The sequence below is a fragment of the Pyrgilauda ruficollis genome, unplaced genomic scaffold (genome assembly GCF_017590135.1).
Source record: "Pyrgilauda ruficollis isolate IOZ18807 unplaced genomic scaffold, ASM1759013v1 scaffold20, whole genome shotgun sequence".
Taxonomy (NCBI): Eukaryota; Metazoa; Chordata; class Aves; order Passeriformes; family Passeridae; genus Pyrgilauda; species Pyrgilauda ruficollis.
Genome location: NW_024519207.1, coordinates 3,293,411 through 3,320,930, shown reverse-complemented (window position 1 = coordinate 3,320,930; position 27,520 = coordinate 3,293,411). Strand labels below are relative to the sequence as shown.

General features: G+C 36.8%; 1 protein-coding gene across 5 annotated transcripts in view; it reads left to right on the top strand.

Moving 5' to 3' along the window:
- The window catches only part of FNDC3A (fibronectin type III domain containing 3A), a 110,577-nt gene that overhangs the window by 12,121 nt on the left and 70,936 nt on the right, over window positions 1-27,520 (top strand). For 4 of the 5 annotated variants that reach the window (XM_041466879.1, XM_041466883.1, XM_041466882.1 and 1 more), the window contains exons 2-3: window positions 4,978-5,106; window positions 24,906-24,981. In XM_041466879.1, coding sequence (XP_041322813.1) covers window positions 5,005-5,106; window positions 24,906-24,981 — 178 coding nt within the window. In that variant the 5' untranslated portion in view covers window positions 4,978-5,004. Of the gene's footprint in view, window positions 1-4,977; window positions 5,107-24,903; window positions 24,982-27,520 lie in introns of those variants that run through there. The other variant, XM_041466881.1, reaches the window with a different exon arrangement.

Sequence of the window (27,520 nt, the reverse complement as noted above, 5' to 3'; positions counted from 1 at the left end):
GCAAGCTTGCTTAATGAACTATGGAGTGGAACACAGTTTGTGAGCTTTAACATCATTTAGCCTTTTGCCTTGTTAGTGTAATTCTTTCCTTAAGGGTTCCTCAGGCATAAGTCCTGGAGTCTAAACAAATCACATCCAGTAAATTTAGATACCCTCACTTTGTTTCAGTTTTTATAGGCTTCAGAAAACTCTTTCAAAGTGTTTTCAAATAGCAGTTCAGGTGGGGGTAGTGGGCAAATAGTCCACTTACAATGTAAGTCTTGTACAAAGCATTAACCTACACAATTTGGTTGTAATCTCAAGAGACCCTGTACTTTCCTTGCATTGTAGAACAGACTTGAGGCAGATTCAGTGTAGACTGAGTATGCAGTCCTGAATTGACTTTGAATGTCTACTAGTTCAGTATATTCAGTAGCAAAACAAGAAGTGAAATAGTTTTTCATGCAGCAGTTGTTGCTGTGCATGAAATAGTGTAGATTTGTAAATAAACATGCATTTAATGCTCCACCAGTAGCAAATTACTTCTTGGCTGCTTCTGTGCTTAGCAACTGAGAATTATCTCTCTATTCATCTATTGTGTCCTCTTCCTTGTCTGGTCCCTTTTAATGTCCATGAGAATGGTGCAGTGAGTAGGCCTTAAATAAATCCTTTGGTTCATCCCATATGGTATTTTACCCCTTCTGAAGGCTGCTGCATCACAGTTTTCAATAGTGCAGGAAATCTGACAATGGGCTAGTGAATTTTTTGTAGTGGTTCTGCAGGCTAAACCTTACCTGTTGTCCAAATGCAAGTTGTTTTTCTTGTGCCCTTTTCAATACCTCATTAAGTCCTGAGTATATTCAGAAACTAGATGGAGTTGGAGGACAGTTACATCATCTGGGGCAACTTTATGAGGATTAAGGCTGAAATTATGCTGTGTACATACTTCGCTTTCAGTATTTTCAATATGGAACAATATGTTCAAGAAATTGTTGCTCACACTTGGAACAGTTAGCAGCAATTTCAAGTCAGAAAATTGGAGGCAAAGCTTGTAAAGTTGTTCCAGTAGAGATGGTAGGTATTTGCAGCCAGAGGCAGGAAAAACATCCTCCCCTCTGTGCTGCTAAGGGAGGTGGACCTGTTGATGTAACTGATAAAGCCTTCTGGCAAGCTTGTGTTTGACTGTCCACTTTTATTATTCCATTCTTGTCAGAATCAACCCTTCACAGGATTGAATTCATTCTTTTTAGTTTTTAGAAAGGGCAGCTTTACCTTTGTGCATCAATACTTTTTGCTATGCCTACCTTTTTAAGCTATTCATGCCATTTTAGTTAACTGAAATGACTCAGTCTCTTATCACTGTCGTTGCTTGTCATTTCCAGACTTCCTTTCGACTTCCTTTTTTTTATTTTTTCTGAGTGGCAAGTTAAAAACATGTTCTGTAATGAGAAGCTGAGAACTGATACCTTCTCTTCCTGTTGGAAACTCACATGGCTCAACAACTCTGTATTTACTGTTAATGTTTAAGGACTGTCCATTCAATTTTAATCCATCTTTTCTGTTTTTCTATTGAAGATAAATGCTCTCTAATGCCAAATAAGATTTTAAGGTTGTTTTTCCAGTCCACTTATTAGTACCTTTTTCAGTAATATCCATCACCAGAAGGTTTGTATGAAGTTAATTGGACAAGGTTTTTTCAGTCAATCTTAATTGTATTTTAGTTCTTTACAAATAGCATTCAGTGTTGACCTCAGATTATTGTTTGCTAACAGGACTAGATTGTCCCTTTTACAACACAGTATTTAATGCAAACTTCTACTTCTCTTCCAGACCTCTGAGACTTTCCTAGGACCCAAGTTACTTGCAAGTCTTTTTCAAAGGTCTAGGTAAATGTCTTCAAGAGGTCTTGAATACAAGCTACTGGGTCTGCTGATCTAAAGGCTCTGTCTGCACACACTTGAGGTCCTTGCATTGAATGTGATGTAAATTATTTCCAAGATATGTTTATTGAGCTCTTCCGTTTGTCTTGATGCCAACCTTTTGTCCATTTTAGCTGACTTCTCCTCCTGCCACACATTCTGTCTTCAAATTGGTATCTTTCTTTGTCCTCACAGCAAAACAAAAAGGCACCTGCAGTGGGTGAACATACCACATCTTACTGTGTGACTGTGTTATGTGCACTGACTTGTACAGATTGCTGCCTCCCGACTACTGATGGGGGAAAGGCTTTTGATGAACGTGTGGTATAGGCCCACATTGGTGTGAAGTTTAAACCTTTAGTCTTTGAGACTAGTTCAGTGACATTGCAGAGAAATCTAATATTGTATTGTCAAGGAAACATTTTTTTCCTAGATTGATTACACAATCTGACAGGAAGCACTTTTATTATTGTTGTAGAGGGTGTCAGGAATAACATTCTACATAGTATCTCCTGTCAGGGTTTATCAATGAGCAGTGTGTTCTGTCTCCAGAATAAATCAAATGCTTGAATTCAGACATGGAATTTAGCTGTGTCCCAGTTAAGGCACTAAAGACTGGGTACTGAAGGTGGAGTACTGACCTAAGCACTTGGGTGCTTGTGGGAACCTAATTTTCATACAAGTCAAATCATCAAAGAGTGCAAGAGAATGGAAAGCTGCCTGGTGGAAGAGACCCTGGGGGTGCTGGTCAACAGCAACTGAACCTGAGCCAGCTGTGCCCAGGTGGCCAAAAAGGCCAATGGCATCCTGGCCTGGATCAGCAATGTGGCCAGTAGGACCAGGGCAGAGATTGTCCCCCTGTACTCGGCACAGGTGAGGGCACACCTTGATTCCTGTGTCCAGTTCTTGGTCCCTCACTACAAGGACTCTGAGGTGGTGGGGTGTGTTCAGAGAAGGGCAAGGAGCTGGGGAAGGGTCTGGAGCACAAGTCTGGTGAGGGACAACTAAGAGAATTGGCAGTGTTTAGTCTGGAGAAAAGGAGGCTCAGGGGAGACATTACCACTCTCTACAACTGCCTGAAAGGAGGGTGGAGCCAGGTTGGGGTCAGTCTCTTCTCCCAGGTAACAGGTGATAGGACAAAGTTGCATCAGGAAAAGTTTAGGCTGGATAGTAGGGAAAAAATCTTTACAAGAGGCCTATAGTGCTTTGTTAATGTGTGAGTACTCTTGTACTGAGAGTACTGTACTGCAGATTTCAACCCACAGCAGGGCTACAACATCCACCCTAAAGGGGCAAGCAAGTGAAAGCAGTCCATTGGGTGGGCTGAAGTTTTAGATGATGCCTTTGAGTGGTAAGCTGTACCAGTTAACCAAGTTAGTCACTCCTTCCATTTTATTGGATATTTTTTCATTTGAAGTTAATGCTGTAACTAGTAAATATCTCTTTTATGAGCAGACAATATATCTGAACTAGAAGTTTGGAAGTCTTTGTAGGGAGTTTCAGTAGCCAGATGATATCAAGGCAAAACTTGTAAAAGCCTGTAACACTGCTGGTTGTCAGGCTGCATAACTCTAAAATTGTATTTACTTTTTTTTTACCAGGCTACTGAAAGCCCTGGCTAAGAGACGCAATTCTGCTTTAGGAATACTGTACAAGCTTCTTCTCAGCCTAATCCTTATGTCTATGTTTGATGTAAAGCACTGTTTCCAGATGCAAAATGTGATTAATTTGTGGGAATTCTGAATGTGCCATTCACCCCTAGTGAATTCTTTCCATCTGTCTTCCTGTTTTGTTAAGTAGTATCAGTTTCTCAATTCTTGTTGATCTAATTCTTTTTTTTATTTCAAAAGCTAAGTGTACTAGGTCTAGCTGGGATTGAGTTAAGACCAGTACAGTAAACCAATGTAATTTAGTGGTATTTTTTTAAACAAAATTAAATGCAATTTCAAAAGCAGCTTCTTAGACTTGCAGTACTTATTTCCAACGTGGAAAAATGGTAATCTTCAGCTTTTTCAGTCTTAATTCTTCCATCCAGTCTTCATAGCACTAAGATGCAAAATATCAGAAAACATGTTCCTTGTGAGTTGCTAATATAATTGAAAGGAATGCTCAGCTGAATCCTGCTTTCTGTAACCTCGTTATGTGATATTCCTCTGTTAAAGTGTATCACTGCTTTCGTGGGCCTCTTGCCTCTGTGGCTTTTTTTCTTGTTATCAGGTTTCTTGTTACTTTACAATGTGTGCTAGCAAGGGCTTTTTTGTAGTATGGTTATGAGGATTACAATTGTATGTGTGGGCATTATCTCTTCCTTTCCTCCCCAAGTTTTAGCTGCTAATTAAAGAGCCACTGGTTATCAAAGTGACATTATTTCTGGATCTAATAAATTTCAAAATGATGATATGTCAGATTCTGCGGAATATTTTTTTCTTATCATTATTCATTTATTTGTGCTTCACTAGGACATTTTCTAGTAACAAGTTGTCCCTAAAGTATTTATCCATAATAATAATAGGAAAAGTGGGTTGATTATTAAAAAAGAAAAAAAAGTGTCCCTCTTAGTATATCTTGTTTTTTTTACCAGTCACATAAACAAGAACACTATACATGTAGGTTCTAAAGCAAGTGCGTTATTTCTTTTTTTCTTTTTTTTTTTTTTCTTTTTCCCTCTGTATGTAGGTTCTAAAGCAAGTGCGTTTTTTCTTTTTTTCTTTTTTTTTTTTTCTTTTTCCCTCTGTAGGCATTTTGTCAGAAGTGCCAGTTTGCTGAAACCTTGGTTTGTTACAAAGTTTAAAGATTGAGGTTTGTTAGCTCCAGTGTAGTGATCTATCTTCTTCTGAGGTTCGCCGCTAGAGGGGGCGTAAACCACCCTCTCTGTATAACTAAGGCTTGTGCCAGCTGACAAAAACTCGTCTTCAGGCTTGTGTGATTGCTGCTTGTTGTGGAAACATACTTTCTTAAGGTGTCTAATTTCATTATCTTCTTTTGTTGTTGTTTTTATTTCTAAAGTGAGACAATTTTTAAGGATAATTAATCAGAAATACTGATATAGTTTAACCATCTGAATAAATTTCCTTTGCAGGTGATCTTGTGAATTAGTATACCATCAATGATGGCAGAACATCCACCATTACTGGATACCACTTCAATTATAAGTAGTGAAATCCCTCTTCTGACTTCCCCTATTGTTAGTGGAGATGGAGCACAACAGGTAAGGAAACTTCAGTATATTTTTTTTTTTTCTTCCAACACATCACTGACATGTTGACATTGTAAAAGATAGTAATCCTTCATCTGGAATATATTTGTACAGCTTTAGGCATACAAGTGTGTTAGAGATTGGGGTGAAGGCAGGACTGGTGCAGAGATAAGATTTGTAAGAAGTATGAAGCAGGAAACCTGTGTTGTGGAAGAGCTTCTTCATGGAAGAATGGGACCGAACAGCTGCCAAGTTGTCAAGCCATGATTGTGTCTTAGTTTGGAAGTTATATATTTATATTACTGCATGATCTTATTAAGGCGAATAAACCTTTCCCTATGGTAGAACATAGTAGCTGAGGCACAACATTTGCAATAACTATGATCTCCAGACTGATACTTGCTTACAACTAGGTAGCTTGAATGGTAGGACTTGCTTTTGTATGTTAGTGTCTGCCTGGACACCTGCTGAATTTGTATTTCTCGATGGCAGTGCAACCATCTAGAGCATCAGCTGCTTCACTCAGATTTGTGCCACTTGTTTGTGATGTGCTTTGTCCCATCATCCAGATCTTTAAAGAAGACTGTAGTCCTTGTCTGCCCCCTTGTCAGCCACTGCAGTAGGTGACCAGTGGATGTCTGCCTGCTAGACTTTGCACTGCTGATCACAATATTTCAAGACTGGCATTTGGTTCAGTTTTCAGTCTACTTTGGTGCCTGTGCTCTGTCTGTGCTTCATCAGTTCCTGTGTTATTCAAAAGTGTCAAAAGCCTTGCTGAAGTCATGGTAAACATTAGCTATGCTCTTCCCTCATTCACCAAGCTAATAATTTCACTCTAGGAGGCCATCCAGGTTTGTCTGGCATGGTTTACCCTTTGAGAATCCATAGTGACTACCCCAAATCACCTTTTTGTCTTTAATGCATTTGGAAATGGCTTCTAGAAAGCTTTGTCCGCTCATCTTTCCAGAGCTAAAGGTGATCTTGACCAGTTTCTAGCTCCCTGGATCCTCTTCCTTGCCCTTTTTTGAAGATTGTGCTGACATTTGCTTTCTTCTAGTCCTTGGGAACTTCCCTGTTCACCATGACCTTTCAAACATAGTTGATACTGAGTTACTTGTTCTGCCCTCCATAAAGATAAGACTCTCAGGCTGTCAAGCTTACACCGTAATCATGCAAGATTTTGAGTCATATGTGAGTTTAAATGTTCTTTTGGATATACGTTTTCTTTAAAATGTCTCTTTCTCCTGCCAAGGAAGATTAAAACTGAAAAACAAGCAAAGTATTTCTTCAAAGAAATGAATCTGTGGGAGTTTGTGTTAATCTTATAATGGAAAAAACAACACATATGCTGCTGTTGTCCTTTTTCATTTAAAACACAAGGCAGCTCATTACAACTACTGTTTAAAGTGGGACTGGTAGTAATCACATGTATTTTTAAAAAGAGCATTTTCACTGGGCATTGGTCATCAGTAAAGTAAGTAATTTTCTTTTCTTTCCCCATTTCATGACAATTGGCAGTTATACACCACAGTGTTGTCTCCTATTCCATGCTTCACAATGTTGAAGGAAAGTTGCGACTTTCGTTCTCTGTCCTTCGTATCTGATACAAGATTGATAAAGAGTCAACAAGTGCATTTGTTCAGTGGCAGAAAACTTCCATGGAAACCCTTTTTGCATCTGATTTAAAAGCCATCAGTAGGTAGAAAATACTTTGTATATCTGAAATGGGGGAAGTCCAGAATGGCAGGAATGTTTCGTGTGTCAAGGTTGTCCAGTTAAGACTAAGGCTGCAGAAAGATTAGTCAGTTGCTTATTTATTTATAACAGTCTTAAAATCATGTCATCAATGTCATGTCATGTCCTAAAATCATGTTTGTTTTATATGGTACTTATGAAAGGGGTAGATATTTCATTTGAAAGTGTGATATATTCAAGTATTCAAAACACTGTAGTGTTAAGTCTCTTTCATTTTTTTTTTAATATTTTAAACTTGAATAATAGTTCATTATATTTCTTTGTTTTCCTTTGAACTTTGAAACTGTAAGAAGGAAGAGGACTTTTTGCCTTTACTAATTTTTCTGTAAGTCCTTTTACTTAGCTACAGTACATACATTTTGTAGTGGTTACTTCCTTGATGTATGAAAAGTACTTCTCCAGTTCCTTTCGTAACAGCATCGGTGTTCAATTGCATAAAATATAACTTAACCTGTAGAACTGACAAAATTTGTGTTCCTGCAATCAAAATTCAGAGCTGTCTTGTCCATGTAAAGAAATTGATATTTTCTTTATATTCATAGTCTATGAGTCGGTCTGTAGTCAAACTGATTAGTTTTAGTCAGTCCTGACTGAAAAGATATTGAAAACCAGTAGAAAATTGGTTGTTTAGGTATTTTGCTTCTGAAAATTAGTAGAAGATTCTTCATTTAACTATTTTGCTTCTATGATGGTGTTTTCTATGTTAGGCTAGCTAACTCTATACTAAACTTGGAATTTTTTATTAATCTGTAAAACATCTGAGGATTTTTAAATCAATTTACCCCTTCTTACATTTTACCAGAATTAACTCTTATAATGATGGTGACTTAGATTGTTTAGGCTGCATAACTGAGTTACCAGATGAATACAGATCATTCCATACTTTTCTGGAACAGTTCATATCTTCAAGATAATCTATTTCAAGTACTTGAAGTTCTGCTAGCAGTGTAAATGTGAAATAGCAGTACAAATATTTGAACATGTTAAGATGAAAGGTCATATGCTTCAAACAGCGGAAATGTCTGATCAGGTTAAAGCTGTAACTTTCCACCATGTTTTAAAACAAAACAATCCACAAAGTTAGAGGAATGTGTGAGTGTTCAGTCAGAAAACGTGGGGAACTTAAACTGTGTGGATGTTTGTATGTCACTCAGTGCTGTTGTGGGAGATTTCCTGGTTCTCTGTCCCACAGAACAAGGGACTACTGTTAGTTTCATAGGATAAAACCAGTGAAAAGAAAAAGCAAAGACCAAGCTTGCTGGCTCCTCCTCTCCTCTGTTAAGCACAGAAGTACTGCTTGATTTTACACCTTCCTATCACTGTGTTCAGCATGAGGGGACAATGTACTTCTTACGTCTTGATGGTGACCAAGGTAGATGGAGAATGGAGCAGATCTATAGGAGTTGATAGAAACCAAGTGAAACTGGGAAGACATGGTATGAGGACAGAAGTGCTTGAGGGTTTTTCACATAAGGGTAACTAGTGCAGTGATGTTTTAGTGATTATTGATGAGGCTGGACAGGAAGGATGTGCTTGATTATGTGAGTCCTGATTTGGTGGAAGGAGAGGAAAAGAAGAGGCAAGAGTTCAAACTACTTTAACACACTTACGTTAAATTGTTTTGGAAAGTTGCTACAGCACCCAGTGCTATTCCAAAACAAATCAGTAAATTGCTGACATAAGTACACAGCAGCTGAGGAGTTCTGGACCCTCACAGTACCTTCCCACTAAAGCTAGCAGTTGCAAAGTGAGACATTCCTATATGACCTATGTATCCTTTATTACCAGAAAATAAAGACAGCACTCTCAAAGTAGCCCAGTACTTGTTAAACATTTCCTTTTCTCTGGGGAATGGGATGTAGTGTTTGACCTTTAGTTGACTTTATTTCTTGGCAAGGTACAGGGGTAAAGTAACACTTCTAGCTTGGGAGGTTGGATGCTCATCCTCCAAATTTTATTGAGAAATTTAGATGTTTTGGTGCGTTTTCCAAAAATCCCACTCTGTGTGTATATATGTGTAGTGTGTGTGTATATTGTGTGTGGGTTTAAGTAGGTATTTAACATCAAATCTACAAGTTAGTGTTCCTAATACCAATTTCTTCTTTAAATATTTAAACCTCTGATATTAAAGTTATTATTATTAACCTGTTGTCATAGGAGGATGCCTTCAGACAGCAGAATAATAGATGGCTATAAAACAAATTAAGTAATCCCCTTTTTTGGCTTTCAGATTGTTTACATATGTGGCCTTACAGCAAAATATAATGGTGAAGATGGTGTTGGGAAATATAAATCTAGACTAGATTGCTAAATGAGTTTCCTAGGTTTTTGTTCTGGCACTTCTGCTTCTGAAAACCATATGGTACATTATCAAGTTCCAGCTTGCTTTGGTTTCGCCTTGCTGCTGAAAATCAAGCCTAGAACTGCAATATGTTTCATGATCTTTTTCCTCAACAAGAAAAAAAAAAATTAAATCCGTGTTAAAAGTTGTTTAACAACATATAGTGTTATAACTGTTCTCACTTTCCATCACTTTCCATATTGTGCTCTTTTCCTTTCTTTTATCTGTGCTTTGATTTCACAGAATAGAGTATGTGCATGGCTGCTTCTGTCTTTTTTGCCTTTTCCCAGGATTGATTAGTACTTTTGTGTATCAACCATCACTGCAAAATACATAATCAAACTTATATGAGACATTCCATATACAGAAAAATATTTTCCATGGAAGTTTTAAACTGGTTGTTGGCTATGATTTAAAAACAAACCAAAAAATCACAAAGAAAAGCTAAAAATATGTGAGTTTTGATGACTCAGGGTTAGTAGAGACTTCCTCTATCTGACTTAATCATGTTTTTTTCGTTAGGAGGGGTGAAGTTTTTTCTTAGTTAAGTGTAAATTTTTATTTTGCCTTAGAGATTGGATTTTTTTCCAGTTTATTTAAACTGTATCCTTGATTGCAGGAGTATTGAAAACTTGCTTTAAATTTCCTAAAAGAAGCCATCATCCTCAGCAGAGAGTGAGAATTCAAAATTCTTTGATGTATAGTAATGTATGAATACTATGGTGCTTTTGTTGAGAAGAAAGCAGCACCAGATTTATTGCCCAATTTATACTACCATTCAGATATGTTTATTTTAATATTTTCTGTTTGGAAATAAATGTAGAAACAAGAGTGAAGGCTGTGTAGTTCATAGCCTTTTCTGTTTCTGTTTGGTATGAAAATTCGTGGAATGAAGTATCCTCATAAAACTTTTCAGTAATCATCCTTTCTCTCTAAAATGTGTATGATATAAATCCTAGATTAATTTTGGTCTCTGATAGAGTGGATTCCTCCCAAGATACTTGAGGCATTCAGCCCCTGTTGAATTAAACTCTTCAGAAACTGACATTTGGGAGAATTGGATGACACATGAAAATTGAATTTGAAGTCAGTTAGTCACCATAGGTTGCTAATACAGTCAGTGGGGAGAAGTATGCATGTCCAGAAGATGATGCCTTTCGTGGTGTCCAAAGGTGACTAAAAGCCTGTACTTTTTTGTTCTCTCTCTCTTTTTTTTATGAGATGAGAAGGTGCAGCTATAAGCATTGAGATAGCTTGGTTTTTCTGTGCAGTCTGTTGCAAATGGGTCTGGTAGCTGGGTCTGTGTGCTCATCAATCAATAAGGTTTGGAAGGGTATAGTTATGCCTGAACAGTGTTCAGGACCCAGGCATGTCCCCATCTCTCCCCTCCTCTGTGACATGGGACATTTAATGCTGAGTAAGCCATGACCTGAATGCCAGACTCCAAGACCTACACAGTCATCCCAAGTGCTTACCAATGTTTCCTCAAATCCCCTCTTAAAATATGTGAGAATTACACTCTTGGCAAATAAGTCAGCTGAGGTACATCCTTTGCTAGCTGAAACCTGTTTTTTCCCTAGGAAGCATTTCTTTACTGAGATGGTGATCAAGTGCTGAAACAGGCTTTCTAGAGTTGTGGCCAAAGTCCCAAACCCATATGTATTTTAAGAGGCGTTTGGACAATGCCCTTAACATCAACTTGGTCAGCCCTCAATCAATCAGGCAGTTGGACTAGATGATCATCATAGGTCCCTTCCCACTAAAGTAGTGTGTCATATTCCATTCCCTAGAGATTGAGACTTTGCCATGACTGGGTAAAGTCTATGAGCCCTCTGCATGTTACAGAATTATACACTTTATAGAGCAGGCAGAATGACCTTCTCCAGAAACAGATGGACTCCGACTGTAGTTTACATTCTATAGCAAAAAAATGGCAGTTGGCTCTGTTTTTTCTCCTCTCTTTTTGAAGTAGAGGATAAAATATGTGGGAAAGGATTGAGGTTGTGGAGATTTCTTCCACCAAGTCCTTGGTCCATTACTGACTAAGTCATTCCAATCTGATCTAATTGAGATATATATTTTAATTTCTCTTCCAGCTCAAGTTTGTATTGTCACACTGTTTTGATATGCAGTGGTGCCCATATTTACACAAAACTAGGTATATAGGGTACTTTATCAGGGTTAAAAAGGTTTCTTTAGAAGTGATATTGAATTTCTTAACATTTGATTTTTTTTTTAAATAAATGCTATTTTTAATAACTAGAAAATGCTGTTCTTCCTTTGGTGCTTCTTTTTATACTGTATTTAGGGTAAAAAACACATCGGTCTGGGTTAAATATTATGGGCTTTTAACTTGCTATATCAGCAAACAGGAATCTGAGCTGTCAGAAGCAATGTTGGGAAATAACAAAATTCTCTTCTAAGTCCATAATACATTTGGACTTTTGCAAATAGGCAGATTGATCAGGGAAGATGCCTCGTGAAGGGACTAGCCCCTGTGAAGTATTAGCTGAAACCTTAGCCCTTGCTGCCTGTTTGCTGTGCAGTGTGAGCCCTGCTTCTCACCCACTTTTGCTTAGCATCGTGAAACTGAATTTCTAGGGACTTCAAACAGCAAATCATGAAATGAGAATGATCTGATTGAAGTATTACAGTTTTTATTTTTATAGGTTGATGTGTCTAACCATGGGCTGTGACCAGATGCCTCAGAAAGTTCCAGAGTTCAGTGACTGCCCCTAACACTGCTTCCTTTTAATTCCCTGTAAACATGGATTAGCTTAAAACTTTGAAGCCCAAATGTTTGTCTGTTGCATTATCCAGATTCCTTGAAACACTGCTGTTATCCTTATGTTTATACTTTCGCTGATTTAAAGATATAATAGTGGTATTATTTTAAGCAGCGAATTTTCTGTGCACTATCTGCTAACCACAGACTGTGTAAATGCTAATGAGACAGACTGGGTTTGCTGTAAATGAGGCAAATAAAACTTTGCTTAGGCAAGCTGTGAGAACTGAGAATACAAAAGAGGAGACAGAGAAGAAGCAAGTAGATCAAAATTGTAATTATTTCTTAGTACTAAAGAATGAGACAGACCCTTGTGGAATGTACACTGATTGCACTGTTATATGTGGACACTAACAAGTCTTGAACATTTATCATTGACATTCAATGCAGAATTTAACATTTATCTGCTACTGGTTCTTCTCAAAAAACTTTGTATTTTTACAAAACAAGGCTAGAAACCATCTTTGCCTCCCCTTCTCAGTGGTCAGCTTTTTTAACTGATCATCTACGTGAAAAGAAGGGGGAGAAGCACCAGTACAGTAAGAATTTTAAAAACTTTTCATAAAGAAATTTGTTTTCTAGGAAAAAAAAAAAAAGTCATCAATTCTTGGGTCTTTCCAGCCTGCTTTTCTGCAAAGAGCAATGAAAGTTTATTGACATCTATAGTTTTTGAATGCCAGTGTCAATGAACAGTCTCAGCATCTTTCCAATCTCCCTGTTTCCAGTCGCTCCTAGGGATATTCTGTCATCTTAGTGCAGTCAGTGGTGCCTACAGTATCTTGTAGCAATGGTTAAAGATTAAATGTTTACTGATTTTATTATCTGTCAGCTGCCTTTTAGAAAAATGATGCAGAATTGCTTGGTCTGTCCTCTGAAAAGACAGGTCTTAGAAGCATGTCACTGGAAAGATAGCTTCTTTCACTCACTTTTTTCCAAATACACAGCTACTGTCTCTGTAAGCTGAAATCGTTTGGATTGTATTTGTTTTTTTCAAAATCCCCAGCATGTAAATTGCTATTGCAACATATTATGTAACAATTAATTCTGTGTGGCTTTCCTCCCTCATCCTGAAATCCAAGATTTGTTAATGCCCTTTACTGCCCATATCTTTTCTCTTCTTCATGAAGAAAGTTTTAAACCTCATATCTAGAGCAGTTAGATCCTTACAGTCAGTACTAGCAGATGCCAGGGTAGAGAATTGCCTAATCACAGGAAACCTGTAAACTGGAATTTGCTCAAAAAAAATACAGTGGAAAGTAGAAGATTTAGAACTTTGGTGTTTAAGAGTGTTGCATCACGTTACTTGGACAAAGATCAAAGTCTATAGGATGCTTCTATAAATTATGATGGGAAGCCTGTTTTTGTCTGTCTTTGATACTAAAACCAGAAGATCATTTAAGGTAAAAAAGAAAATTTTAACATTTCTTTATAGATAACATGGAAATGTTGTGTGCTGAGTCTGCTATGAATTGGTGTGGTACAAAGCTTAATCTAAAGTTTTCAAAATTCTTTATTAGTTAGTAGCCAGTGTGGGAGAGGAAGCTTTTATTAAGTTTAAAAGAAGATGGGAGGCAGAAAGGTCTTTTGAAAGATGACTTGAAGAAAGAAGTACTTGGAAGTAACACTTCATGACCATGAAATACATAAGTCTTTGCCAATTTAAAACATTTAAAGTACTGTTTTAATTTAGCTTTTATTACTGAAGTCAGGAGTTCCTATTTAATAATCATATACTCTCTGTAAGGCTTGTTGCATCTTTTGCATTTTTCCATTTAATATGTTTTTTAAGTGATAGTGAGCTTGATTATGGAAAAGAGTAGTTCATAGCCTCATTAGCCTTGTTATGATATAAGCAGCAGATTTTGAACATACAGTCAATGGAAAAACAACTTGTGCTGTGTTTGTAACTGACATCACCTTAGCTCGACCACAGACGTGATTCCATCTGGCAATTTCTGTGCTACTAATGAATAAAAACACTCAAATCTGGCAGCATTCTTTGATCCAGTAGCATGTAGGAACTTACAAATGCTGTTGGACTAGCCCTACAAATGGGAACTCTGGCATAGGTGAGGTGACAAAGGCACAAATCACAGTAAGTCAGTATGGGAGCCACAGCAGTGTTAGTACCTTGAGTCTGCATCTAGTTTTCCTTGCTCACTGGACCACGCTCTGGAGCCAATGTAAATGTAATGATTTTTGTTGTAACAAAAAATGGGTGGAAAAACCTCTGCTTTGAAAACTAAAAGTAGGTGTTTTTAATAATAAAATTATCCTGGATTTGTATAACCGATACTTTTTGCCTGGAAAGCTTTTACTTGGTAAATAATTTCATGCTGATCAAATGTTAGGAATATGACTTGAAGTTAAAAGAAAGGAAAGTTACTTTTTCTTTATTTTAAGTAGGCTGTAGCTTTGAGTCCTTTTACATAAAAGTGTCTGTGTCTTTGTACACTTGCTTATTACATTTGAAGACATTAGATGTTAGTAATGTTAGAATTTTTTTATACCTCAGATGACATTTTATCTGTACTCTCATGTTATTGCATTCTGAATACCAAGACAATTTCAAAGCAGTTTTCTATATCTTGTCTGCGTGTGGGTTAGGATTTAAACCAGTGGTGCACAAGTGGTATTTGAAGTAATTTCTCACAAGAAGAGAGGGATGTGTGTTTTTCTCTGTGTATCTGTCTTTCTTCAGGTGAGGGTGTGCCAGTGGTCCCCTGCTGTTGTTGGGATTAAAAACTGCAGATGTGAGTTTGCCAGAAAACAAACATACTGGATGTTTTCAGTTTAGCTCTGAAGTGGAGACTAATAGAGGGAAACCATATTTGTCAGCTATCTGAAATGTCTTTAATATTCATATTTCATAAAAGGTATTTCTGTCTATAGTATTATTTAGGGCAGACATATGTAAATTATGAAGCAAACTTCAGAAACATACTTCTTTCTTTTCATGTGTCTTAGTAAATGCATGTTATAAAATAGCACAGTGTTTGAGTGAGTGCATTAGAATCCAGTTGATTATTTCTTTGCTGTTTCTTTTTATTCTTTTACAGAGTATTTTTTTCCCCTCTTCTTTCTGGCTTACTTGAGAAATGAAGTCATAAACTGTATCGCAGATTATAAAGTCAGAAGTTGGTTCATCCTGAGTTAGTAATAGCCTATCTGGAAATCAGGAGGCTAAATTAAAAATGCAGTTATAAAACGGCATATATTTGGAAGCTTTGTTCTCTTAAACCCGAACCTTCTGTTGACTGACGTTAGATGATCCAGAAGCAGATGCTGCAGCAGCTATTTGTTGATTTAGTTGCTATGGTGACATGATACATTCATGTACAGCAGGAAGCTCACTGTACGTTGGCTAATTTGATAGGAAGGAAAGCTTGAGGTAGGTATTGCTGACTATATTGTTAATTGATCCTACCTTCACATCCTGCCTCCACATGCTTGGTGGATGCAGAGCTATAGAGGAAGGTGAAGGGAGATCCTCCTGCGTGGCGTTCAGGTTTAGGTGCCCTGTTCACAGGAGGGGGGGCAGTATTCCACACATCCCCGAAGATTACCTCAGTACTGAGTGAATGGAACAGATTGGAGCAGCCGGAGTGGTGCCTGTTGAATCTTCCTTCATCCTTTGTCACTGTGGTAGCACCAGTTGAATGAGAGAAATAAAAGGATGCGAGCAACAGTAAGTCAAAGTGCTAAGGCTTTTGAAATGGGTTATGAGATAAAGCATGTCACTAATTAACATCTTGATTGCAACTATTAGTGGAGAAAAATGTAATTGTTCTGAATACGTGCCCTAATGACAGAGCATAAATGTGGCTCTGCCTGGAAGTTGTGTCTTTTCTAGAAATACACCCTTTTATAATCTTGTTGCAGACAGATTGTTAAAGATACAGTGTACATCTTACGAAGAGCTTGGCTGTACCACCCTCTTAACAGGTGCAGTGTTTTAAAATTTTTTGAAATCAGAATGACCAAGAGTATCAGCTACGATGTTTTCCTAAATTTGAAAAATATTCAAGAATTAATCTAGCTTTGTCTTTTTGGGTAAAAATCTTCTCATGAGTACTGCTGAGCTAATTTCAGTTGCAGTATTTTTAGACAAACCACTGCTGTCTTTTTTTTTCCTGTTGATTTGTATTAGCAGTGCATTTAGAAATACGATTTTGGTGAAGTCTTTCCATTATTTGTGATTGCTGGCAATCTTTTGCTACTGACTCAGCACCTATAACCATATAATGCTAAATATAGACGTTTTAAGATTAATAAAAAACAAAACCAAAAAAAAAAAAAAAAAAACAAAAAAAAACCAAAGCCTGAAACACTCTTCTCTTTCCTAGTAAAACATCTCAGAAAATAGTATTGTTTCTGCTAGTATAGAAGTGGTTTGTGATTCTATTATATTTAAATTATGGTTTTAAATGTCCAGGCAAACATTTTGGAACACCTTACCCACTTGCTTTTTAGGAAGTTTGTAGAAAGAAAAACTCCAAAACCCCATAACCCCAAAAACACACACATTCCCCAAAACCACTCCAAAATGAGGGAAAAACAGAACTCTGCTTCTTAGTAATACTGTTTTGCTCCAACTTGTAATCTTCCTTCTAGTACAGGAGCAGTTTCTTACTATATAATTACATTTAAGTGTGCTTTAACCACAGTTTGTAATGTAACATACTTCTTCATGTTATATATTTAATATTAATAATGACTAAAATTATTGTACCATGTTCTAGCTTCCCTCCCCCCTCCACTTTTTCCTTCACATCTTACTTCCCGCATTTTTTGATATTTTAATGTGTATGCCAGGCTAGGAATCTGCTTTGTTTCTAAAGGATTGCTTTGTTTATTTGTTTATGATGATATATTTATTGGTTGATCTATTAGCTTTCTTGCTATATATGTTCAGAGGCTTTTAGCTTGGTTGGAAAATTTGTCCCAGATTTCACTCATTCTGGAAAAATATGTAAATTCACAAAGCATATTTAACTTCTTTTAGAGGAAGATACAAAGTAACCCTTTGAGTTCCTTTCTCGTTCAGAGTGAAGTGGAGGGTGGCTGGAGAGAAACAAGCATTCAAAATGCACTTTTACACTGAAATTCAGCCTGGTTCCTTTGGTTTTCTTGCCTTTGTGGCTGTAGACAATGCTAACCTACGGAGAGAACAGAGTGTCAGTTCTCATGTGGGCTTATCCCACAACTTCACACATGACACAGATGTTTAATGTATTTTGGTTTCTTTAGTCTCAGTCACTATTTAAAAAATTAACCTTTGTCTTTTCCCCTTCAGGAGGCTGATAGTCTTTGGTACTGGAGGATAGGTTTGAGAGCCAAGATATTCTGGAGACAGAACAAGCTTGATGATTTATTTTTCTTTATTACAGATACAAAAACCTTTCTCCCATATCCCAGTAACACTAAAATGATAGTTTCAGTTTTTCAGCTAACACTTAGCTGTTTTGGAATAAACCTGTAATTATTAGGAAAGCTGAATTTTTTAATAATGTTTTACATTCAGTAGCTAATAATTTATTTTACAGATAGAGAATCTTTTAATGCTTTAAAAGCATTTATTTGGACAACACAGTGTGTTACGTGCTAGAAAAGATTTGAAAATTTGGCTGTAAATACCAAACTTGCAAACAAAGTTTTACTGTATCTGACTTGATTCTCCTGATGTTTGTGCTGGCTTAGAAGAATCGGAAACTGCTTCAGTCAGTCCTGTCCTGTTCGAAATACAGGTATTATTTGAACATTGTCTCTAAAATGTGTAATATTTAAGATCATTATGATTTGGTAAGGGTAAGTTAAACTCTCTTCCATGAACCTTACTCAAATCTGATCTGCAAAAAATTGTCCAAATTAGGAAGATCCTCATAACTTTATAGAGCAGTGTGAAGGAGAAGGTTAACAAATGTCTTAATTCTGGATTTGTTTTGTTTTGTGTCTGTGTAAAAGAGTATCTAGTGTACTTCTAAACACAATTATTTGGTTTTTGGATGTTGAGTTTTTACGTTGTGGGGTTTTTTTGGTGGTTTTGGTTTTTTTTACTTTGGACTAAATTCAAATTTTTCAAAGCTAAACAATAAATTAAGTGTATTCTTAATATTTTGAATATGTAGATTTTTTTTATCAAATAAAATTTCTTTTGCCTTATAGGTCCACTGCATGTATGTAATTGATAGAAATAACAAAATAATTTTGAGGTACTAGTTTTTGAGTGGCTGTATGGTGTGTGTTTATTTGGGGAGGAAGCTCTGCTCTTTAGCCTTTTAAATTTTATTTGAGACCTGCTATTGCACATATAATGGTGAGCAAAAGAGAAATGTGTCAAACTTGCTGTGTGATCTTTTGAAGTGAGCTTTTAGAGCTCTTTGATTTATTTCATTATTTACTTATCAGCTTGCTTTTTTTTTTTTTTTTTTTTTTTTTTCCATGGGGACAGAAATAGTTTGAACTTCTAATTGTATTTACAGGTTCTGCTATGGAAAGATGGTGCCTTAAAACAGTGAAGATGCTAATGCTTAGGGATTAGTCCTAATCTGTTTTTGTTTTTCTGCTCTGCAAGTCTTTCACCTCATCTAGGGTCCTTTTCAGGATGAATCCAATTTTGATATTAGTATTTCACAATGATGTCCATAGGTTTATGTTTCCATCTTTATTACTTAACACCTGACAGAGACCAGTTATTAATTGTGCAAGGCTATTTATAGTTAGTCACTTTTTCTTCCACTGAAAAGTACCAGGGAAGCTTTTTCCTTCATGTTGCAATGTAAATACACGTTAGTGACGGTGCCACAAGTCCAAAGCTGCCTTTCTTTTCTGTCAGGTAGCTGAAATTATTTTGAAATCTGTCAGTGTCCTGGTACATCACTACTTCTGTTAGGAGGATGGATGTTCAAGTAGACAAGCTTGTAGAAGTGCGTATCTTACAGAATTAAGGGTTGGTTTTAATTTATTTCAGTGGAGTTAATGGGCTTTTTGGCCTTAATTATTGTGCAAACAAACTTATCCAAAACAAGATTAGCTAACACTGTATTTTAAATTCCATTCTGCCCTCACTGTGCTCCAATGGAGAAATAACTGTATATTCATCTGACACAAGCAAAATCTTAGGTTGCTTATGAAAGTATTCTGTATACCTAATGACAAAGATTACTTAGATACAAATCAGCTGTATTTTGTATTGCTGCTGTTTTGCTTTTGAAAGACACTGCCATGACCGTATTGGCAGAGTGAAATACCTTGAAGGGTCTTTTTTTGGCTTCTGCAGCCTCTGCTTCTTGCTGATAAAAATTACTTCTAGACCTTTAAGGAGGTAAGTGTTAACATTTGGCCTTAAGTTTTTCCTTTCTTTGGAGCAGCCTGCTGAGTCAAAGTGGCTGCAGCTCTGCCTTGCACAGCTTTCTCTTCCACCTTTTGTTACTTCCATTCTTACAGGGGTTCCTTCATGACTCCAGCCATTTTTATCAAATTAATTTCTTTCGTGTTAGAAACAAGCTGAAGACTTGAAAAAAAACATTAAACTTCTTTCCTGCTTCAGTCTGCAGAAACATTCTGTATTTTTTCTTGCAGACAGTGAAGAGTTTTACTGAACAAAAAAAGTATTCTTCTCCTTGAACGTTTGCACTTCCATTGATTCTTTAGATGCAAGATCTAAATACTTTCCATCCTGCTCACACTGATGTAGTAATAAATCCTATATGAGATCTTAAGATATTATAATTTTAAAATAATTATATCTGTTAATGGTAGTATGTGCAAGTTGGTGTTACGCATCTCTGTAGGATATGATTATACTACTTGAGTTGCAATAAAATTATATTCAATTTGGAATTCTTTAGGGAGAGAATTACTGTATTCTAAAAATATATTTGCCACATCTGCCCAGCTCAAATTGTGATTTAAGGTGAAGAATAGATTTTCAAAACCATTCTAGAGTGTGTCCCTTATTTAGTCCTTCAAAAAGTCATAATATTGTAGGGCTTCTTCAGGATACTGTCAGTAATTGTTTATATTAGTACTTTAAATATGCTCCAAATGTTCATGGAGACTGAGACTGTCAGTTTTAGTAAATCTTTTCTTGCAATCTGCCTGGTAAGAGTGATCTCAGAAACAGTTTTCAGTTCTGTATGGACTGTGTTATGCTCAGGACTACTATAGCATGTTCATTATTGCAGGTGACTGTTCCAGCATTGGGAATGTTCCCGAGTACTGCTTACTTTGCTAACGTAAATGTGGCTTTACATATCACTGATGTGGTCAAGGCAGTGTAGCAGTTCTCCCAGGAGAGATCAGGAATATTAAACTCCTTGGTTTGCAGACTGGGTATAAGGAGGTGGGAATTGCCAAGACTTAAAAGATATTGAAGGAGATGGATGAAATTTATTCAGAACTGTTTTTCAGCAAATCCTATAGCAGAGAAGCTAGGGAACATGTAATTAGTAGGAGACGGCTTTATTGTCTAAAAATAAAATTTCAGGAACTTACTGCCATAGGAGGTTGTGGAGGCAATTCAAATTGTGTGTGAACTCAAAGAGTTTAGGCAAACATATGGACAGTAGGAGAGATGGACTCCAGAAAGTGGCATGGCTCACACACTCTCCTTAAACAGCATCTCCGTTGATACATTAGAGTCAAAGCACTTGGCTAGATGGGCCGCTGACCCAGACCATCAGGTCATTTCCTATGTTCTTGCTTGGCTTCAGCTTCTGCCTGAGTTCAAACAGCAGTTTCAGGAAATACACACTGAGCTTTCTAATACATGGCATTATTAGTTTTGTTAGAAGGCTTTTTGTTAGGAGGTCTGTGCCAATCTGGGCAATTAAATTAAACTACTACAAAGCTTACTGTGTTGCTCATTTGGTTTGGATTTATTTTCTAAAGTAGCCTGTATAGAATAAATTAAGTACCATTGAAAAGTGTGAAATTTCACTTCTAAAACTAACAGTTTTGACAACTGATGTTTCAGGTATTTCAAACTTCAGCCATTCAGTGGCTGCTTTTTTATTTATGCAAGAACTGCTTTTAACATAAGTGTGTATCTGCACTCATGTATTGTCAGCTTGTATGCTAATCTCTGGAAAGAGATTTTGTATTGTTTTTCATCAGGAACTGTATTGAGGTCATGTGGATCATCATTAAACAACTGTTTAAAGGAAACAATTTATAATCACATTGGAAATGACATAGAACTAGTTGACCTAATACTCCTATTTCTTAATGGCAATGCCTTAATATGATTTGAGACAAAAATGCATTAAGTCAAAATTCTGATAGCATTCAGAAATTACACTTTTAAATTTTATTAGGTACCATTATAGTTGGTGTTGCTTTAAAAGTGCTTGTATGATTCTAGAACTTGTATCAAGGCTTCAGTATCCTAAGTTCACTTTTTTTTGTTAAGATTGTGAAGTTCTCTATTAGTGTTTTGTTGATTTAGTAAGAGAAATAGCCCTTGAAAAGTGCCCATGCTAAAGGTGCCTCCCACTGAGACTGACTCACCACAAATGAGGTTTTTATCTGAGTATCGTAGTTACCTTAGAGGAGGAGGCGAAGGGTAGAATGCATGTCAGCCTTTGGGTAGCAGAACTTTGGGTACTGTGAGTAAAGCAACACAATTTGTCACAAAAAGATTGAGGCACAGGAAGAGAGGCTGGACCATCACATTTTTACAAAGCTTTTCTCTTAGTTCAAGCCAATTTGACTGTTTTGCCCAGAAGAGGAAGGAGGTCAAGACCTAGAATATTCAGTGTGAAAGATTCAGGCCCTGGTTTTCAGAAGTATTGATGTCAGGGTGCATGGAGTAACATGTTGGCTGATAGGGTGTGCAAGCCTGCACAAGGGCACCTCAAATGAGTTGAAAGAGCTATAAATAAACAACCCATAGATTTATTTTTCTCTCTCTTTTTTTTTTTTTTTTTTTTTACCTAGAACATGATGCTATATAGAATCCATGTTACATTTTCCTTTAGAGAAATTTTCTTGCATCTTTGATTATGTGCTGCAGACTTCCATTAGATAAGGGGGAATTCCTGTGAGTGACTGTCAGTCTTTTGTACTATCTCTTCTGACCAGAAAGGTATCAATCTCTCTCCATACATAGCTTTAATTTTTCTTATTTCAAATCATATCTACTGAGGTGCAGAGTCTCAGAAATGCTCTTCTCAAAGCTGTGATCACTCCATGGGGTTCAACTGTGATAAGGTTGATCCAGAAACCCCTTTTCGTCCTACACTGCCCTAACATAAAGACTGTTGAAGCCAGCAGTTACTGAAACTTCTGAACTTTCAGTCCTGCTTCAGAATCTCTTTTGGCACACTTGCCAGGATACACAGCCTACCTTGTAATAGTTGTAAAATAAAAATGTGAATGCACTTCATTAAAGCAAGGCTGAAAGTGGGAGTCAATGAAATACAATCAGGCATCAAGTAGACTAATTGTCCATTGACAAAATGCATTCTATTTCCTGATTCTGGGAACTGAGATCTAATTAAACTGCATGAAGTTGGTGAGTCTCCCCAGTCTTTGGATTGGCAGTTGGATGTCATCAGAGATGTGGAAATCGGATGGCAGCCTGAGTGTCAGAATGGTGCTGGACTCCCATCAGTTGACCTGTTGCTGCTGCTGAGCAGTGCCCATCTCACTGTTGCACCATGGCTGCCTGCTGAGCCTTTAGCTTCTCAGAGCAGCTAAACAAACAACAAAGATGCTCACACAGGAGAAGCTGATTTAACACAAAACCAGGAGGCACAGGGCCCACTTGCTGCAGTTGGGCCAGTGTGTGTGTGTGTTCCCATGCTCAAATCCGCTCTGCCAGCTGGACCTCAGGTTTGGATGGCCTGCAGCAAGAGGTCTGGGGGAGGAATGCCAGCAAGTTCCTACAACAGCATTATTACCCAGTTTACCAACCTCAGGCACTCACACAGAATAAACAGAGACAACTGGGAATACAGTCAACCCTCATTCCCTATTCCATTAAAAGCAGAAATCAAGGGCCAGGCATCACCCTAAAGCATTTCTCACAGTTCATATCATGGCGACCAGGAATATTGAGCTGAGACTGGTACAGATTGACAGGTCAGCTGTAGCCAGAATGGCTCCTCCCAGGAGTTTGGGCACTGAAATCAGCTGAAAGAGATGGGAAAATGTAGCTATCCAGCCCACACATAACAGATGGAGAGACATTCTCTTGTACCATGAAGCTTTTTGGTACTTTTATACAAGTTTAAACGTCAAGCTAAAATTTTCAATTGTAGCAGAGGGAAGAGTATATCAATGAAATATGTCTTGAAAAAGTTATGCCTGCTTGGGAAGTCCAAAAAAGAAATTTTAAGAACTCATCTATTCTATTTCTCTTCTTCATCACATTCTGAAGGTGATGATAGCCAGTTGTTAAAATGCTACCTTCAATCACTTCAAAATAAACTCTGGCAATACAGTATTTTCTGAAGACCTTTGTCTTCTTTGAAATTCATTACTAAAATCATCTTGTTTAGATTATATTACGAATGCTAACTGAATTTTACATTGAGCCACACTTCAGAAGATCTGGAAGATGTAATAGCTTGATAAAAATTTAAATATTGATACAGTTCATCATTTTTTCTCAAACAGCCAAAGCTTCTAGAAAAAACATGTGAAACAAGATAGTATTTTTAAAGTGCTTGCTTGAACCCGAGCTAATCAGTGTTGACTCACACAGCCCAAGCTTGAAAATGTGAATGTCTGTCATATCTCATCAATATGTTAGTGTTAGAACTTGCCACCTTGTCATTAATTTGTGAAATTGCTTCACCAGAAAGGGAGGAATTCATATTATTTCTGCCATTTTCTTATCTTTTCCTTTGTCTCTAATATTCCTAAAATGATTAACACTCAAGTTTTCAGTTCTGGGGGTTTTGGTTGGTTGGTTGTGTTTTTGTAAACATGAAAGATTTTATTTTCTTTTAGCAATTTAAAAAAGTAAAATTTTGGCCATAATGCTCAGGAGTTGTGTTTCTAAAGATTTCTTTCCTACTGATTTGTAGAGGGAGGAGGACATAGGCTCTATTTAGACATGTGCAAACAAGTCTGAAGAACATTCTATCCAGAAAGGAAATTATAAAATTCACCTGCTTTTCTACTTTTTAAAGTTTTTTTTCTCCTTGGTTCATAATTTCAGCTAGGTTTTTCACGTTTACAAACTTCTTTTCCTCACAAAAGGGCAGGTTTCAAATAAAAATACAGAAATCTAAAATAGCAACAGGCTTCTGCTTTGGTACAGACTTTCTTTGTTTATTTTGGCCGCCGTGTGCTTTGCTATCATTTCTGCATTGCTTGGGTTTACAAAATTGGGATAACCAGCTTTCCACAAATAAAATTATACATACTGTTTCATACTGGGCATCTGGTACACTTACTTTGTCATGACTTCTAATATTTTTTTTATAATTAATGAATGTACAAATATGCTTGGGTCACGTAAAGAAGGACATGACACAGTATTTTCCATGTGTTGAAAACTGTTTGTCAAGTGGTTGATGTCAAGCACTGGGAATTCTAGACTTCCTTCTGAAAGTTTACGTAATGGTTTGATTAATGTTGAAGTTAATGCAATTTGTTGAAATAATTTAAGCTGTACAAATAGCTTTTTAATTATACCAAGCAGTTGAGAAAATAAAATTTGTACAGGTACCGTTTTACTTAGCTGTTATTCTCTCATTCTTTGGAAAATGTTTGTTTAAAAATATCTGTGCTTGTTATTGCTCTTATCTATTTCTCTGTGGGATGAAGACAGCAAGAAGTGTGAAGTGAAAAATAATGTATTTACTAACCAGAAAAAACAAATTGTTTTTTCCCAGTAAAACTTTTTTTTTTTTGCACATACCAGACTTCTGTAACATATTCCTGTGTAATGGTTGTAAACACTCTTTTATTTTTAAGGTTATTCTTGTGCAAGTTAATCCAGGGGAAGCATTTACAATAAGAAGAGAAGATGGACAGTTTCAGTGCATTACAGGTAAAGTTGATAAATTTATTTTCATATTTTCTGAGTCTGAATCAGGATTAATAAAAGGCAATTTGTGGTGAAAGCAAAAGAATGACAGAATTAATTTTAAATACAAGAGCTGTTTAAAGACCTAAAAGATTATGTGCTAAGGATCATTGGGATTTAGATTTCACTGTCATAAACCAAGTACTTTTTCTTACATTATATTAGATGAGGTTAAATTTCGTGGGGAGGAGAAGGGAGGATCATTTTCAGATTGCAAAGCAAGCACGGAAAGGCTGTTGTAGTAACTTTTGACTAAGCTCATTTATTTCACAGACCTCAAATTAAAAGCTCAAACTGTTAATATGGCTTGAGTTAAATTTTTTTTTAATTCTTTGCTATCATGTGGACGTTGTTTCCCTGTCAGTTATCCCACCTAGTTTCTCATTATCTCTAGGGGCCAAGTGGCATTATTTTTGAGTTCTAGCAAGTGTAGCTTCAAAATACAAATGTTTCATCTAAGCATAGCATCCCCTTATGCGATGGTCAGTTTGGATGTTTTCTCTTCTGAATGACCAGAGCTACCAGTTAAACATAAAGGTACTGTGAGAAATGAGCAATCAGCTATTGCTGCTGCACAGAATACCATTTTACTGTGTTGCAAGAGAATATCCACAGATTCAGTTATGAGGTCACATTTTTGCTTGTCATCATCTGGGCCAGTGAATTCATCCTTATTTTTTTTTATCTGGATGTTGGCCCAGCCCCATCAGACACTGTTCAGGGAATTTGAAGCAAACATTTTCCAGCTCTTTTCCCTCTTCTCTCCAGTCTGAGAAGAGCTGAAAGGTCTGCTTTCCAGTGTCATAGGCAGGTCCTTTGGCTACAAAACAACTGATTCAAAGGAGGCCTTAGATGGTAATTAAGTTTATATTGACAGTTCTTAAAGTTTATGTGTCTGTTAGCACAATATTTCAAGACTTTGGGCTGACTGCATGGTATTCTTGCATCCTTTGAGCCACCAGTGGATCAGTGTTGCAGCTCACCATTCTATACAGCTTACTTGAAACATGATATGTAATAATTACTTGACAGTACTGAGGGAAATAAAATTATTTTTGTATTGCAATTCAATTTAAAGAAAAGATAAGATATATTTTGCTTCTATTGCACAAAATACTGAGGGAAGTGGCCTGTGTTGCATGTTTAGTCCTAATTTTTGATTTACCAATGGTCTCACTGGTGGAGAATGAATTGACACTTTCCTGGCATGATTGTCATCAAAGCAGGAATAGTTTAATGAACTGCAAAAATATTAACATCATATTCTTACAGATAAGGTTCTAACCTTCCATGGTACAGCTTTTATCCTTGCCTGGTGCCTCTTGCTTTCGGAGCAGGCAGCTTGCTATTGTGACTTGATTCAGCTGTGGATCTCTTCATCCTTTATATATGAAAGTGAGCATGAGCAAGTTACTTGATGATTGTTTCTGCAACTCACTAAATGTAAGCTGAGGTACAGTCTTTACAACTTCCCTGAAAAATGGCACTGCAATCTGGAAAACTACATCCCAAATCAGTACCACAGCTTTTGTTAAACCTCCTGTCATACAGGTATTCTTCTTGTCTTTCCCCCTTCCTGAAGATGAAATTGTGGATTATAGTTTGTAGTAAAATAGGGGGCATAAAGTTTTTTTTCATATCTGTGAATTCAGTAATATTCATACAGGACCTGACTAGCACCTGATCTTTTGAATATTGCTTTGCTGGTCTGTTCTTGCCACTTCTGAGACATTTCTGTGTTTTTGAGTACCGTGCCAGTGGATCTTACTACCTTTTGGGTTGTTGGGTCTGTCTTCCTTAAGAAATTCCCTTAGTAATTGATGCTGTTCCTTTTTCATTATACGTATTGCCGCATATAATGAGGAGTGTTTACTGTTTGGTTTTCTGTGCAGAGATTTGTATAAAATAAACTATTTTAGATGGTGTAAACTACAGAGAGTAATTTGGTATTGGTCCTTTTTTGTTCTGCCACAACTTCTCAAACACAGTTTGCCCTTGACTTGTCTACAAAATGGATTATCAGTCTGCAAAATGGGTTACAGCTGCAGGAGTCTTGCATTGTCTTGAAAGAAAGCTCACATCAGTTTCTTGATTTTTTTATTCACTGTATGCACTCAGTTATTAGGTGAAATCATAGTTATAGATGTGGAAATATATAATGAGAATGGTTTGGGTAAATGCACAAAGATGTTTATATTTAGAAAGCAAGCATGAAGATGACTGACTTAAAAATCTCTTAAATTTTCCAACTTAGAAGTCTCTGCAAAGAACACATATGCAGTTTTTTCAGTGATGTATGATATAAAAAATTGAAATTATGTAAATATAATACTAAAATGAAAGAGTGGAAGTTGAGAAGAAGCGAGCTGTTTATGGATCCCAGATAGCAGATAGCCAGATACGTAAGTTTGAATGATTCAGTAAGTCACGATTCCTTGCATAATTCTAAATCTCTCTTGTGCTTTATTGCTGGTCAGTTCACCTTGATATTGTGCTGTCTGCT